The 16,743-nt window shown below is 43.2% G+C and overlaps 1 protein-coding gene across 1 annotated transcript in view; it reads right to left on the reverse strand.

Annotated features, from left to right (window-relative positions):
• The window catches only part of rab40c (RAB40c, member RAS oncogene family), a 108,562-nt gene extending 96,900 nt beyond the window's left edge, over nt 1-11,662 (reverse strand). Inside the window, exon 1 of the mRNA XM_068056792.1 lies at nt 11,189-11,662. Within this exon, the coding sequence (XP_067912893.1) occupies nt 11,189-11,339 (151 nt within the window). The 5' untranslated portion in view covers nt 11,340-11,662. The remainder of the gene's footprint in view (nt 1-11,188) is intronic.
• Nucleotides 11,663-16,743: the final 5,081 nt, after the last annotated feature.

The following is a 16,743-nucleotide window of genomic DNA, read 5'->3' on the forward strand; positions in this document are numbered from 1 at the left end:
TTCCTTGTTACTTCTTCAAAAAATTCTATCAAGTTGGTCAAACAAGATCTTCCCTTAAATCCATGCTGACTATCCTTGATTAACCTGTGCCTAAGTGACAGCTTATCCTAGTTGTCAGAATAGATTCCAATAGATTGCCTACTACTGAGGTTAGACTGACTGGCCTGTAATTATTCGGTCTATCCCTCGCTCCCTTTTTAAGCAGAGGTACAACATTAGCAGTTCTCCAATCCTCCAGCACCACACCTGCATCCAGTGAGGACTAGGAAATGATAGTCAGACTTTCTGCTATTTCCTCTCTTGCTCCTTTTAGCAGCCAAGGATACATTTCATCTGGCTCTGGTAATTTATCAACTTTCAAGATGCTAATTCCATCAATACTTCCTCTCTCCCTATGTTTATCACATCCAATACTTCACATTCTCCTAACTACAATATCTGCAGCATCTGCCTCTTTTGTGAAGAGGGACATAGATAGGGGGATGAAGAGGGGCAGAGAGCAGAAAAAGGGGTAAGCAAGATGTGAATGGAAGCGGAGGACGGTCAAATGACAGAGATTGGGGGAAAGGAGAGTGGGAGAGGAGGATGTGAGGGAGGGGTTCTCAAGATAAGGGTTGCATGGGGTCCTTCCATTACCTTGTGGGGGTTTGGACACAAGCGATACATTTCCATATTGTTAACTGGACAGTTCTCTGTTCTGGGGCAACAATACTCACCCACACCTTTGCTTTCTGGACAGGTTGCTCGTTTTTTGACAACTTTACTTTCTTCTGATTTTGCTTTTACATCTTCAAACATCTGATATTGATTTGGCTGGGGTGGGTATCTTTCTTTGCATATTCATCTTCAGCTTATCGACATTGCTACATTTGAGTGTTCATTCATTCTGTTCAATGATGTCAAAGTGGTCAGGAGGCCTTTTTCTTATCTCTTAGCGCTGATTGCACAATAAAACAACTCGCATGATTAATTAGGACATTAACCACATCCAACATCAAACCAAGCTCCTGCTAATTGAAATTTGGTGGTACCTTGTATTCCTGTATTTATCCTACTAAGTTAACAAGTCTTTTAAGAGTTATAAAAGTTTTCTTTTGGGGATTGGTTAGGTAGGATTTTGAATCACCTTACATGCAAGTACCTACAATCAGCATACTCAAAACGCAAGTGGTCTTCTTTTAAAGAAGAACTTGCATTGATAAAGCACCTTTAGTGTAACAAGGCATCCCAAGTGCTTCACGGAGGCAAATTCAGAAGGGACACCAAGGCAAAGAAAGAGATATTAAGAAATGTTTAAGAGGTGGGTTTTAAAGAAGTCTAAAAAGGAGAAGGAAGAAAGATTCAGTGAACTCCAGAGCATAGTGTAGGAGCTTGAAGGTATGACCACCAATGGTAATGCCAAGAGAAAGCCCAAATCAGGGAAACAGAAAATTAGGGGTGCAGAGGAAGGGATGGATGTAATTATAAATATAAATATATGGAGGGGTGAAGACAAAGAGGAGAATGTTAAATTTGAGGTGTTGGGAGACCGGCAGCCAGATGTAGGTCAGTGAAGACAGGGGTGATGTAAACTGGACTTGAGCAGTAGAAGCTTGGAAGAGTTGAAGTTTACATATGGTAGAGGATGGGAGGACAGCCAAGAGAGCATCGGAAGAAAAGTGAGCCTGGAAGTCACAAAGGCATGATTAAGAGTCTCAGTAGTAGAGTTGGATGATATTACATAGGTGGAAATACATTAATTTTTGTGATGGAGAGAACATGGGGTTGGAAGCTCAACTCAGGCTCAAATAGGGTGTTGAGATTTGCGAGCCATATCATTCAGCCCAAGAAAGTGGCTGGGGAGAGGAACTGAATTAGTGGCATTATGAAATTTGCGGCTAGGGCTGAAGACAAGGGTTTTAATTTGCCCAAAATGTTTATCAGGAGAAAACTCCAGCTCACCCAAGTAGTCTGACAACAGAGGCAGGTGGAGTGGTCAAGCTCCTGATCAGTTAGGCAAGAACAGAACCAAACAAGGGTAGCCCCACTGAGCTGAACAAGAGAAGAGGAGAATGTGGTTACCCTATCAAAGACTGCAGAGGAATCAAAGAAGAAAATTTACCAGCACCACAGTCAATGTCATTTGTGACTATTACTGGTAGCTATGCCAGGGATAGAAACCAGATTGGAATAATTCAAGCAAGGAGAAATAAAAGCAAAATACTGCAGATGCTGGAAATCTGAAATAAAAACAGAAAGTGCTGGAAATACTCAGGTCAGGCAGCATCTGTGGAGAGATAAGGAGAGTTAATGTTTCAGGTCTGTGATCTTTCATCAGAACTGGCAAGGGGTTAGGAAAGAATTAGGTTTTAAGCAAGTGAGGGGGAAAGAGAACAAAAAGGAAGGTGTGTGATGGGGCAGAGGACAGGAGAGATTAAACAACAAAGCTGTCTTGGGACAAAGGCAAAAGAGTGTGTTAATGCTTATCGTGAAAGACAAAGCATTAGTCCAGAGAGAGTGTTAAAGCAGAATAATGAGCAGCTCTCTATACAAGAAAAACAGGCACATGGTTAAAAAGTAAAATAAAGACATATAAAAATACAAAAAATGCCAGTCATGCTCTGAAGTTACTGAACTCGATGTTCAGTTCATAAGGCTACAGAGTGCCTAATCAAAAGATCAGGTGCTGCTCCTCGGGCTTGCATCGATGTTCACTGGAAGACTGGAGCAGGCCAAGCATAGAATTATTGGCATGAGAGCCGGGGGAGGGGTGGTGTTTAAAATGGCAAGCAACTGGAAGCTTGGGGTCATGCTTTCAAAAGGAGTTGAGAAATACAGGCATGGCTTTTGAGAAGACAGCATGTTCAAAGACCTTTGGCAAGGAAAGGGAGATTGGAGATGGAGCAGTAGTTTACAAGGACAGAGGGTACAAGAGTGAGTTTTATGGTTTGTGGAGGGTGGGGGGGGGGGGGGGGGAGGGGTGCATGAAGGGTAGGGTGCAGTGATGCCAGTAGTTTTGAAAGGAAACAGTTGAGAAGAGAGCAATTTGCAACATCAGTTAGCAGGAAGGGAAGTTGGGTAGTCCTCCGTCACAGAAGGAATGAGCCAAGAGAGCAGAAAGCTGGTCTCATGCTCAAGGGATAAAGGGAAAATAGGAGAGAGACTAGAGATGAACATGCGTTCAGGACGAGAGCAGTGGGGAGGACGGTTTGGCTTGGTGGGCAAGGAAGAGAGGGAAAAGCAGCAGTTAGGTAGCTGAACAAATGGTCTTAAGATTAGTAGCAAAGAAGTTTGCAGCTCCTCGCACTTGAAGCTGAGGGTGGAGAAGAAAAGACTTTAAGGAGGCAGCTGGTAGTGGAGAAAAGTTGAGAGTTATCTTTGCTATGAAAGATAAAATTGAATTTGTGGGTTATTTAGGCAGAACATAAGAAATAGGAGTAGGCCATATGGCACTCAGAGCCTGCTCCCCCATTCAATAAGAATGGGCGGCACAGTGGCGCAGTGGTTAGCACCGCAGCCTCACAGCTCCAGCGAACCGGGTTCAATTCTGGGTACGGCCTGTGTGCAGTTTGCAAGTTCTCCCTGTGTCTGCATGGGTTTCCTCCGGGTGCTCCGGTTTCCTCCCACAGCCAAAAGACTTGCAGGTTGATAGGTAAATTGGCCATTATAAATTGCCCCTAGTATAGGTAGGTAGTAGGGGAATATAGGGACAGGTGAGGATGTGGTAGGAATATGGGGTTAGTGTAGGATTAGTATAAATGGGCAGTTAATGGTCGGCACAGACTCGGTGGGCCGAAGGGCCTGTTTCAGTGCTGTATCTCTAAATCAAAATCAAATCAAAAATCAAAAAAATCAAAGATCTCGTACCTCAACTTCACTTTCCCACATAATCCCTAAAACCCTTAATAACAAAAGGACAGCGAGGCCCGACAGCACTTGATATGATCCAGCCAAAGCTGATGATAGATGACTAAATAAGGGTGTGTGTCAGAAGTGCAAGTCTGCACACCTTGGACTTCAGGGTGTAAAGATAGGGGGCATACGAGGGGAAAGGATTATCTTTGGCTTCCTCCTATTACTCATCTAAATGCTGACCCTCAAACATCATCTGAAAACACATTGCATGCTGACAACATCCAGCTCCACCTCACTCAACCCCTCCTGTATCCAATTTGTTGTTTGCCCAACATCTAGACCTGGAAGAACAGAAATTTCCTCCAACTAAACAAACACTGGAAAGCCATTGTTTTTGGTCCCTGCCAAACTCCATTTTCTATCCACTGGCTCTGTAATGTAGGAAACATGGCAGCCAATTTGCGTACAGCAAAGCCCCACAAACAGCAATGTGACAATGACCACATAATCTGTTTTATTTTATTTATTTTTATTTAGAGATACAGCAGTGAAACAGGCCCTTCGGCCCACTGAGTCTGTGCCGACCAACAACCACCCATTTATACTAACCCTACAGTAATCCCATATTCCCTACCACCTACCTATACTAGGGGCAATTTATAATGGCCAATTTACCTATCACCTGCAAATCTTTGGCGGTGGGAGGAAACCGGAGCACCCGGAGAAAACCCACACGGTCACAGGGAGGACTTGCAAACTCCGCACAGGCAGTACCCAGAATCGAACCCGGGTCCCTGGAGCTGTGAGGCTGCAGTGCTAACCACTGCGCCGCTGTGCCGCCCTAACCACCCGAAGGTGGTTGAGGGATAAATATTGGGCAGCCAGGGAGAACATCCCTGTTCTTACTCTATTAGTGCCGTGGGATCTCTTTCATCCAACTGAAAGGGCAGAAAGGACCTTAGCTTAATGTTTCATCCAAAAGCACTGTACTGACATGTCAGTCTAGGTTTTGAGCTCAAATCTCTGGAGTGGATGTGAACCCACAATCTTCTGACTCAGAAGCAAGAGTGCTCCACCGCACCATAGCTGACACCCAAGATGCAGATTTGGGTGCAGTACTGCAATTGGCCACATGCAACAGTCTACAAACATGTAATATCTTAAAGAAACAAGACTGGAAAAAAAGTGACATTCTATTTGAAGCCAATACACAAGCCTGTTTTTTTTTTTTCCAAGTGAGTTATTGTTGGAAATATGCTTTTTACAATGATTGTCACAAATTGATACATTAAACATCTTAGGGCGGCACAGTGGCGCAGTGGTTAGCACTGCAGCCTCACAGCTCCAGCGACACGGATTCAATTCTGGGTACTGCCTGTGTGGAGTTTGCAAGTTCTCCCTGTGTTTGCGTGGGTTTCCTCCGGGTGCTCCGGTTTCCTCCCACATGCCAAAGACTTGCAGGTTGATGGGTAAATTGGCCATTAGCAATTGCCCCTAGTGTAGGTAGGTGGTAGGGAAATATAGGGACAGGTGGGGATGTGGTAGGAATATGGGATTAGTGTAGCATTAGTATAAATGGGTGGTTCATGGTCGGCACAGACTCGGTGGGCCGAAGGGCCTGTTTCAGTGCTGTATCTCTAAACTAAACTAAATCTTAATATGCCCATTTTATAAAATCAAATCTTTCTTAAACTAAAAGATTAAAAACAATGTTTTAAAAACTTGAGACTGCAGCTACGTAGTAAAAGGAAATTGACCACTTAGGTGAGGAAGAGGGTGATAATAAACAGGTGTTGCACCTGATTACTTGACAATCTATTAGAAGTACAAAGAAAAAAAAAATGCACAAATGGAAGGTTACAAAATCAGGACAGTTAATATCTCAACAGAACCCATTATATTTTCCACCTGAGATTATGTTTTATATTAAAACTCCATTATTCAAGAATTAATCCGACATGACAAAACTCAATTTTTTGTTAGTAACTAGACAGTGGCAAAATACAAGTTGAAATGGTAAAGCTCGAGGCAGAAATTGCTTATATGAGTGATAAAAGCAAAAGTGATATAGGCATATACAAATGTGCAGACAACGTCTGGATTACTGTATATAACCCACCAAATTTGCACTTACTTTTCATCACCAAAACTCTGCAATCATGCTGGTCACTAGCTAACGCAAATCTACAAGACAAATTTTCTCAAACATTTTTGGGCAAGAGATGCACAGGGAATGTGACGAAGAACTGTTTTTTTTTTTATACACAGCGAGCGACAACGAACTGAAACACTCTACATGGGGTCCAAGGTGTACTAGCTAGATGGATAAAGAACTGGTTGGGCAACAGGAGACAGAGAGTAGCAGTGGAAGGGAGTTTCTCAAAATGGAGACGTGTGACAGTGGTGTTCCACAGGGATCCGTGCTGGGACTACTGTTGTTTGTGATATACATAAATGATTTGGAGGAAAGTATAGGTGGTCTGATTAGCAAGTTTGCAGACGACACTAAGATTGGTGGAGTAGCAGATAGTGAAGGGGACTGTCAGAGAATACAGCAGAATATAGATAGATTGGAGAGTTGGGCAGAGAAATAGCAGATGGAGTTCAATCAGGGCAAATGCGAGGTGATGCATTTTGGAAGATCCAATTCAAGAGTGAACTATACAGTAAATGGAAAAGTCCTGGGGAAAATTGATGTACAGAGAGATTTGGGTGTTCAGGTCCATTGTTCCCTGAAGGTGGCAACGCAGGTCAATAGAGTGGTCAAGAAGGCATACGGCATGCTTTCCTTCATCGGACGGGGTATTGAGTACAAGAGTTGGCAGGTCATGTTACAGTTGTATAAGACTTTGGTTCGGCCACATTTGGAATACTGCGTGCAGTTCTGGTCGCCACATTACCAAAAGAATGTAGATGCTTTGGAGAGGGTGCAGAGGAGGTTCACCAGGATGTTGCCTGGTATGGAGGGCGCTAGCTATGAAGAGAGGTTGAGTAGATTAGGATTATTTTCATTAGAAAGACGGAGGTTGAGGGGGGACCTGATTGAGGTGTACAAAATCATGAGAGGTATAGACAGGGTGGATAGCAAGAAGCTTTTTCTCCAGAGTTGGGGATTCAATTACTAGGGGTCACGAGTTCAAAGTGAGAGGGGAAAAGTTTAGGGGGCATATGCGTGGAAAGTTCTTTACGCAGAGGGTGGTGGGTGCCTGGAACGCATTGCCAGCGGAGGTGGTAGATGCGGGCACGATAGCGTCTTTTAAGATGCATCTGTCTAGATACATGAATGGGCAGGAAGTAAAGAGATACAGACCCTTAGAAAATAGGCGTCATGTTTAGATAGAGGATCTGGATCGGCGCAGGCTTGGAGGGCCGAAGGGCCTGTTCCTGTGCTGTAAATTTCTTTGTACCCACGAGGGTGGTGGAAATGGAGACAATCAATGATTTCAAAAGGAAATTGGACGGGTACTCGAAGGATGTAAACTTGCAGGGCTACGGGGATCGAGTGGGGGAGTGGGTGACTGGATTGCTCTGCAGAGAAGTGGCATGGACTCAATGGGCTGAATGGCCTCCTTTGCCATAAATGACTCCATGACATTAAAAACGCTTTTGAAAACCACTCATATGTAACCTGCGTATTGTTCAAAAGGATCAATTTATCTGGCTATAATCTCCATCTTGATCACGGGATAATTACATATTACAGGAGCATGTGTGCACATTCAACACATGATATAGACTCTTGCAGTCTGTTTTGTGTAGGGGAACATTGCAGACATCTTAAATAACATGTATTTATAAAACTACAGCCTGACTTGCAACTCAGGACCGAATTGTGTTAGTCTGCTTTTATCACATATGTATTACAATGCAATGAATTTGGCCTAACCATCAGCCTCAAGAAAACGAAAATCATGGGGCAGGACGTCAGAAATGCTCCATCCATCAATATTGGCGACCACGCTCTGGAAGTGGTTCAAGAGTTCACCTATCTAGGCTCAACTATCACCAGTAACCTGTCTCTAGATGCAGAAATCAACAAGCGCATGGGAAAGGCTTCCACTGCTATGTCCAGACTGGCCAAGAGAGTGCGGGAAAATGGCGCACTGACACGGAACACAAAAGTCTGAGTGTATCAAGCCTGTGTCCTCAGTACCTTGCTCTATGGCAGCGAGGCCTGGACAACGTATGTCAGCCAAGAGCGACGTCTCAATTCATTCCATCTTCGCTGCCTCCGGAGAATACTTGGCATCAGGTGGCAGGACCGTATCTCCAACACAGAAGTCCTCGAGGCGGCCAACATCCCCAGCTTATACACACTACTGAGTCAGCGGTGCTTGAGATGGCTTGGCCATGTGAGCCGCATGGAAGATGGCAGGATCCCCAAAGACACATTGTACAGCAAGCTCGCCACTGGTATCAGACCCACCGGCCGTCCATGTCTCCGCTTCAAAGACGTCTGCAAACACGACATGAAGTCCTGCGACATTGATCACAAGTCATGGGAGTCAGTTGCCAGCGTTCGCCAGAGCTGGCGGGCAGCCATAAAGGCGGGGCTAAAGTGTGGCGAGTCGAAGAGACTTAGCAGTTGGCAGGAAAAAGACAGAGGCGCAAGGGGAGAGCCAACTGTGTAACAGCCCTGACAAACAAATTTCTCTGCAGCACCTGTGGAAGAGCCTGTCACTCTAGAACTGGCCTTTATAGCCACTCAAGGCACTGCTCCACACACCACTAACCACCTCCAGGCGCTTACCCATTGTCTCGAGATAAGGAGGCCAAAGAAGAATAATTACACTAAATCAAACATTTCCAAACAACTTTAAACATCATTTCAAAACCAAAACAAAAATACTCTTCCAAAAAAAAAAAAGTAGCTACCCAAAAGACAACGCAACTACAAACTTCAAGGTCATAAGTGATACTGCTTGAACTTATTTGTCTCAATTAGTGGTTTGTTTGTTCTGACCAAGCTGCAAAATACAATGCCACACAAAAGCAAGACACCCTACTCAAATGACAGTTCCTGCAGCCCATTAACAATTCACAATGGACAGCAAAGCATTTGAGGTTTTGATCATCTTGTCCTCCCAGCAAGAGGGAAAGCATAACAGCGAGTTGCCTATATTAAAAAAAAATACATGCCATCACAATTGATTTTACACAACGAGGAATGATGCCAATCGCATTTAGTAATCCTCTGTTGCAAATCAGAGTGCAGTTTCATGAATATTTATCGCACAATTATTCAGATGTATACATAATCTCACTGGATCAAATAAATACGGACTACACTAAAATCATGGCATTCAAATTACACAACAAACTGCTTTGAGTGTAGTGACATACAGGAAGATTTAATATGTTAAAAGAATAACTCAACAAGTGAATGTGTTTGTACAACTGATGAAATATGTCTTTAACTAAATGTGCAGGTGACGTGGCAACTTGACATTATGTACCTGCAGTGAAGTCTTGTCTAGCAGCAGGTAGAACCTTCAGTCCTTTTGGACAGCTTAGGACACTTTGAACCTGCCTTAACTATAATGTGAAAGCAAAATACTACAGATGCTGGAAACCTGAAATAAAAAGAAGAAATGCTGGAAATACTCAGCTGGTCTGGCAGCATCTGAGGGTCCTCCAGCAACTGCTGCTGGTGGACCATCAAATCGGCGAAAGACGCTCTTTGGTCTGCCCAAAACTTGCTGGTCTTCCTGCGCAGAGTTGTCCACGACCGAGTGTTGCAGACTGGCACATTCCAAGGTCCAGGACTATGTGCTGAGGGACGCACTAAAGTGTCAGCCGCAGCAAAGGCTCAATGGGGAAAGACCACTATTTAAGGTCCCCCCACCAAAGTGAACTGAGGGGCTGGATCCATGGGAAACCCCTCGGGCTGTATCCAGAAAATATGGGTTTGCTGCAAAATGTACATGGCATGTAAAGTGAAATGGAAGGATCTCCTTTGCACCTTTTGTATTGTCAACTTAGTGCTGTTTTGAACTGTTTTGTAATTTTTTTTATAGATTTTTATGAATAAAGTATATTTTGGAAAAAAAAGCATCTGTGGAGAGAGAAGCACAGTTCATGTTTCAGGTCAGTGATCCTTCATCAGAACTGTTGAAGGTCCACTGACCCAAAACGTTAACTCTGCTTCTCTCTTCACAGATGCTGCCAGACCTGCTGAGTATTCCCAGCATTTCTTGTTTTTATTAACTATAATGTGCTTATTTTCCAGACTACAACTCCACTGGGAAACTATCTGCTTCCCAGTTCTCTATACATTAAAAAAGGTATTTAAAAAAGAGTCTGTTATACAGTTTGCAATGTATTCTGATTGACCTTGATCTGGAGTTATTATGGTGACAATTACAAACAAAACGTATTTCACTTCCGAAAAGTAAGTATAACATACACTGTCAATTTAAACATACTTTTAGGATCATTCTTTTACAATACCAGCAAAAAAAAATCTTAGAAAATAGTAAAATTGTAGTGTCATGTCAAGAAAACAGTATGTAATTTCTGAATCACTTACAGTAGTAACATCCCACCTGCATTCAATACCATTTATATTTTCAAATATTTCACTTTCAAATCTTTAAAGTAGGTAGGAAGATTTTAAAACCACTCATAAAACTTTGATGTGAAATTTTAGTTACATGCCAGAAACAATACCCAGTGACTGCTCTCTTATAAACACTAAAGGGGTAATTACCTTAGCAGAGAATGCAATAAGTTTGATTCAGCACATTCAAACTTGATCAGCAACTTTCCCTTTATAAAGCTATCAATTAATTTTAAAACAAAAACGTTGCAAGCTCTAATGCCCGTCCAGGCTATTAATTTTTAAACAAGCTCACGTGAACTGCCGTCGAATTTGGTATTCTATCGCACTTCAGCAGACAGATCAGGTTTTTATGAATGTTACACAATGTCAAGATATTTGATAATGAATCCTTACAAATATGTCAGCTTTCCCCTATGGGACTAGCTCACCTCGGAATTAAAATATTTCAGCAATTGTAAATTATGACTTACATCATCAAATGAAAGTACATAGAAATGAAACAGCGAAGGCCACAAAGTAAAGATGTTCACAGGGAATCCTTTCAGTATATTCATGTTTACACTCCGGCACAGTTTCCAAAAACAAAAAGAATTAACCGTGTTGCATATTTCATCCTGATTGCGTCGTGGATTTTTTTGACTGCATGCTAGAGATACCTTATTTAATCATTAGAGTTGATACAAAAAAAAATCTCAAACACCCAGGTTAAGCATTCAAGTCCTGTTCTGGGGTTGTAAGTGCTGCAGACTGCGGTTTTTGTGCCTGATCAATATAGCTGACAGCTTCCCTTACCATTGCTGTAGGCGTAGGGGGATTCGCTGGCTCCGTCCTGCAAACTCTCCAGAATCTCTCCCTTCCCCACATCGCTGTCTCCCACCAGCAAGAATTTCAGTAGGTAATCGTAAGTTTTCACTGGACTTCCCTGGCTCGTCGTCGTCGTCATCCTCCGTGAGACCCACGGTTTTGTGATTCATCTCACGGTCACACAGCCAACTAATGGAGCAGTATCAGCGCCCGGAGCTAGCTGAGGCTGGACTAGGCCTGCGCGGCCAACAATCCGGCATGCGCATGCGCCCGGCATACCCGCCAACACGGATGCGCAGTAGGAGGCAGCGGGAGCTCTCGTCTGAGGCCAAGCTTTTTTATATAAATATATTTTTAAAATCCTTCCAGTTCGGTTCTTATTCGCAACTTGGCGCCACTTGCGCCTCTGATGGACGTTGGCACTCGAGCGTTGACAGACGAAGCCTCATTCTGCACCGCCTTTCAAGCTGCGCTGCGATTGGCTGCGGCGTGGCTCCAATGACGTGAAACCAATTTCTGATTGGTCGGTGGAGGCGCGGGCGGGGCTGGCGAGGAGGGATGCGGTGAATGAGCGAGGGATGACTGTGTTTGTCTGTGTGCTCGTGGATTCAGTTATCAAGCCAAAACAATCCAATAAAGGTGTCCTTTTTTAAAGAGAGGCACAACTAATGAAAATACACATCCTTAAAAAAAACGACTGTAAATAAAGTTGCCACCCGTGCTCTCTGGTCCCTGCGGTCGGTGTTTAACTGTTAGTCAACCTTGAGGAAACAAGTGAGGAGCTATGTTGCAAGTAACGGTAAAACCCACCTTGCTCATTTGCTTCAGTCAAAGCGATAGATCTGAGGAAAAGAAGGAGAATATTGACTGGTTAAGAAAAGGATGCACACGCTCCTCATAATTAGAAGGCTTGCATTTGTATAGCGTCCTTCATCTCAGACCGTCCCAAGCGCTTCATAATGACTGAAGTCCTTTTCAAAGTGCTTTAATGTCAGAAACATCCTATGTTACTGTGACAAAGGTAAACTATGTATTCTTGACCTGTCTACAGCTGTTGAAACAGTTGACTGTGCAATCCTTATCCATTGCCTCTCCACTGTCATCCAGCTGGGTGGAATCTGGTTCTTAACCATCCCGTTGTGGCCATAGTATCACTTGCAATGGCTTCTCTTCCTGCTCCCACACCGTTACCTCTGGTGTCCCCGAGGATCTATTCTGGGGGCCCCCTACTATTTCTCATGTACATGCTGCCTTCGGCAACATCGTCCAAAAACGGCTTTCACCTCTCAGTTGCTGACAGCCAGCAGTACCTTACCACACCTCTCTTGACTCCTCCACTGTTGCGAAATAATCAGACTGCTTATCCAACATTCAGGACTGGATGAGCAGAAATTTCCTCCATTTAAATATTGAGAAGACTGAAGTCACTGTCTTTGGTGCCTGCTCAAACTCCACTCGCTAGCTACTGACTCTATCCCTCTCCCTGGAAAATGTCTGTGACTAAACCAGAATGTTCACAACTTTAGTGTCATAGTAAACCCCGAGGTAAGCTATCGACCACATATAGAGTCATAGAGTTCCAGCACAGAAACAGGCCATTCAGCCAATCATGTCTGTGCTGGCCATTAAGCACCTATCCTAATCCCATTTTCCAGCACTTGGCGCGTAGCCTTGTATGCTATGGCGTTTCAAATGCTCATCTAAATACTTCTTAAATGTTGTGATGGTTTCTGCCTCTACCACCCCTTCAGGTAGTGTGTTCCAGATTCCAACCACCCTCTGGGTGAAAAATTTTTTCCTCAAATCCCCTCTAAACCTCCTGCCCCTTACCTTAAATTTATGCCCCCTGGTTATTGATCCCTCCACTAAGGGGAAAAGGTTTCTTCCTATCTATCCTATCAATGCCCCTCATAATTTTGTATACTGTATCCGCACCATCACTAAGAATGCCTATTTTCACCTCAATAACATCACCCGACTTTGCCCTGCCTGAGCTCATTTGGTGCTGAAACCCTCAGTCATGCCATTGTGATTTCTAGACTTGATTATTCCAACGTATTCCAGGTTGGCCTCCCACATTCTGCCCTCCAGAAACTTGAGGTTATCCAAAACTCTGCTGCCTGTGTCCTTACTCACACCAAGTCCCGTTCACCTATCACCCCTGTGTTCACTGACCTACTTTGGCCTCCAGTCAAACAACCCCTTGGTTTTAAAATTCTTGTCCTTATTTTCAAATCTCTTCATTTTGGCCGTGCCCCTCACTATCTCTGTAATCTCCTCCAGCACCACAGCCCTTCAAGATATCTGTGCTCATCGACTTCTGGCCTCTTGAGCATGCCCAATTTTAATTGCACCACCATTGGTAGCCACGACTTCAACTGCCTGGAATTCCCTCACAAAATCTCTCCACCTCTTTACTTTCCTTTCTTCCTTTAAGACATTCCTTAAACCTTCCTCTGACCAATCTTTCGTCTATCTGCCCTAATATCACCTTATATGGCTCAGTGTCTAATCTTCCTTTATAACACTACTGTGAAGCCCCTAGGGACATTTTATTATGGACACAAATTGGCAGCTGCATTTCAGCAACAACAACTTCTATTTATACGGCACCTTTAACATAATAAAATGTCACAAGGTGCTTCACAGTAGCATTAAAAAGAAAAATTAGACACCATGCCATATTGGGCGATATTAGGGCAGATGGCCAAAATGACCAGATCATCTGTTTTAGTGGTGTAGCTTAGGGGATAAATAATGACCAAGGCACCAGGCAAATGAATCTGCTCTTTTAATAATGCCATGGGATCTTTTAATCCACCTGAGAAGGCTTTGATTTAAGGTCTCATCGGAAGACGGTACTACCCTCCAACAGTACTATACTCCTTAAGTACTGAACTAAAGTGTCAGCCTGATTAGGAAAGCCTTCAAGTGCACAGGAAGAACTGACAAATACAGACAGTCCCCAGGTTCCATCCTTGGTCTGTACTAAGGCAGCTGATCACAAGTGGGAACCCAGTGGGAAATTTACAATTCGCACTAGCTTTGCAAACGTAGGGATACAGTAGGGAGGAAGAATCAGTCAAGGTTCATCCTCCTGATGCCACACAGTGAATCCCTCCACCCTTCCATCTCCACCACTCCCCACCCACCCAGACCTATCTTAAACGCATCTTGTTAGCTACCTCAATGTTCTGGAAGGTGCTTGTTTGCGGACGGTATGAACAAAGGGTCATGCCCAATGCTAATGGCCCCTAAGGTCAACTAGTATTGTCCACATGATGAATAGCCATTGAGTGAGGCAGTGAAGTGCAGCCAAAGTGTACATTACAGTTACCCTATAGTCTTCCATAGGCAGAGGGAATCCCAAAGTCTTCTATGGGTATATAAATAGTAAAAGGGTGGTAAAAGGTGGAGCAAAAGGGGGATTTACACATTGGAGGCAGGGGGAATAGCTGACATATTAAATGAATACTTTGCATCTGTCTTTACCAAGGAAGAAGATGCTACACGGGCCAAAGTGAAAGAGGAAGTACTTAATATACCAGAAGGATTTACAATTGATAAGGAGGATATATTAGGCTGTCTATCAAAGGTTGATAAAGCACCAGGGCTGGATAAGATGCATGCAAAGTTACTGAGGGAATTGAGACTGGAAATTATGTAGGCACTGGCCATAATTTTTCAGTCTACCTTAGACTCGGGGTGATGCCAGAGGACTTGAGAATAGAAATGCTACACCCTTCTAGAGCAATTGGGGATGGGCAATAAATGCTGGCCTAGCCAGCAATGCCCACATCCCCAGAATGAATAAAAAAACCTTTGTTCAAAAAAGGATGTAAAGGTAAGCCCAGCAACTACAGACCAATCAGTTTAACTTCAGTGGAGGGGAAACCTCTAGAAACAATAATTCGGGACAAAATTAATAGTCATATGGACAAATGTGGGTTAATTAAGGAGAGCCAGCACAAGCTTGTTAAGGAAAAAGCATGTTTAACTAATTTGCATGAATTTTTTGAAGAAGTAACAGAAAGTGTTGATGAGACCAATGCTGTTGATATGGTATACATGGACATCCAAAAGGCATTTGATACAGTACCACATAACAGATTTGTGAGAAAAGTTATAGCTCAAGGAATAAAAGGGATGTAGCAACATGGATACAAATTGGCTGAGTGACAGGAAACAGAGTAGTAGTTAATTGATTTTTTTCAGGCTGGAGGAAGGTTTGTAGTGGAGTTCCCCAGGGGTCAGTGTTGGGCCACTTGCTGTTCCTGATATATATTAATGACCTAGACCTTGGTGTATAGGACATAATTTCAAAGTTTGCGGATGATACGAAACTTGGAAACATTGTGAACTGTGAGGAAGATAGTGTAGAACTTCAAAAGGACATAGACAAGTTTGTGGAATGGGTGGACAAATGGCAGATGAAGTTCAATGTGAAGAAATGTGAAGTAATTCATTTTGGGACCAGGAACATGTAGAGACAATGTAAAATAAAAGGGCTGCTTATGTGCATAAGTCATTGAAGGTGGCAGGACAGGTTGAGAGAGTGGTTCATAAAGCATGCAGTATCCTGGGCTTTATTGATAGGGACATAGAGTACAAGAGCAAGGAGGTTATGTTGAACTTGTATAAGACCCTAGTTCAGCCTCAGCTGAAGTATTACGTACAGTTCTGGGCATGGCACTTCAGGAAAGATGTGAAGGTGTTGGAGAGGGTGCAGAAACGATTCCCGAGAATAGTTCCAGGGATGAGGAACTTCAGTTATGAAGATAGATTGGAGAAGTTAAGACTGTTTTCCTTGGAGAAGAACTTTCAGCTTCATCGGTCCTCAATAAATGACTAGTTTCAATAGCTTGGAAGTATACAGTACCTGGGAGATTTCCCAATTTATTGTTTATTGGTTGATTGAAGTCTGCCATTAAAAAAAAATTGTTGACATATTCTATCCCTGCAGGTAGCAATTTGTCCTCCTACGAATGCCGACTGCGAGTCTATACCATACCCCTAGTGTTTGCTTGGATTTTTTTGCCATTATAAATGTCTAACTAGCGTAGTTTATTCTGTAGTTTCTCCCCTTCCACTAAATCAACTTTGTTTTCTTATAAGCTGTTGGGTAATAACACCTCTTTTGTATACTATATGTTTCTAAACAGCCTAATACCCCTGAGTGCTCTATTCACTTCCATCTCATTAATTGGCTATGTTTTTGCTATTCCCTTTACATTGTAGTAGTTCTCCACTGCTACAGCAACCTTCCATTCTTATTCCTAATGCTTCCATCATTCATGTCTGTAAATCTTAATACAGACCTACCACCTCACATTCCTCAATGTCTGCTTATTCCTGGTCTCTAGTTTATATATGCTTCTCTAGTTTTCTGTGACTATACCCACCCGTGATAAACCTCCTTTTCCACAATCTGTCTCATCCCTTTGCTTTCCTGCCTACACTCTTCCACCCACCCCTCCCCAACAGACCTATCTTAAATGCTTCTTGTTAGTTACCTCAATGTTCTGGAATGAAAGGAATATGGG

The sequence above is a fragment of the Heterodontus francisci genome, chromosome 24, assembly GCF_036365525.1.
Source record: "Heterodontus francisci isolate sHetFra1 chromosome 24, sHetFra1.hap1, whole genome shotgun sequence".
NCBI lineage: Eukaryota > Metazoa > Chordata > Chondrichthyes > Heterodontiformes > Heterodontidae > Heterodontus > Heterodontus francisci.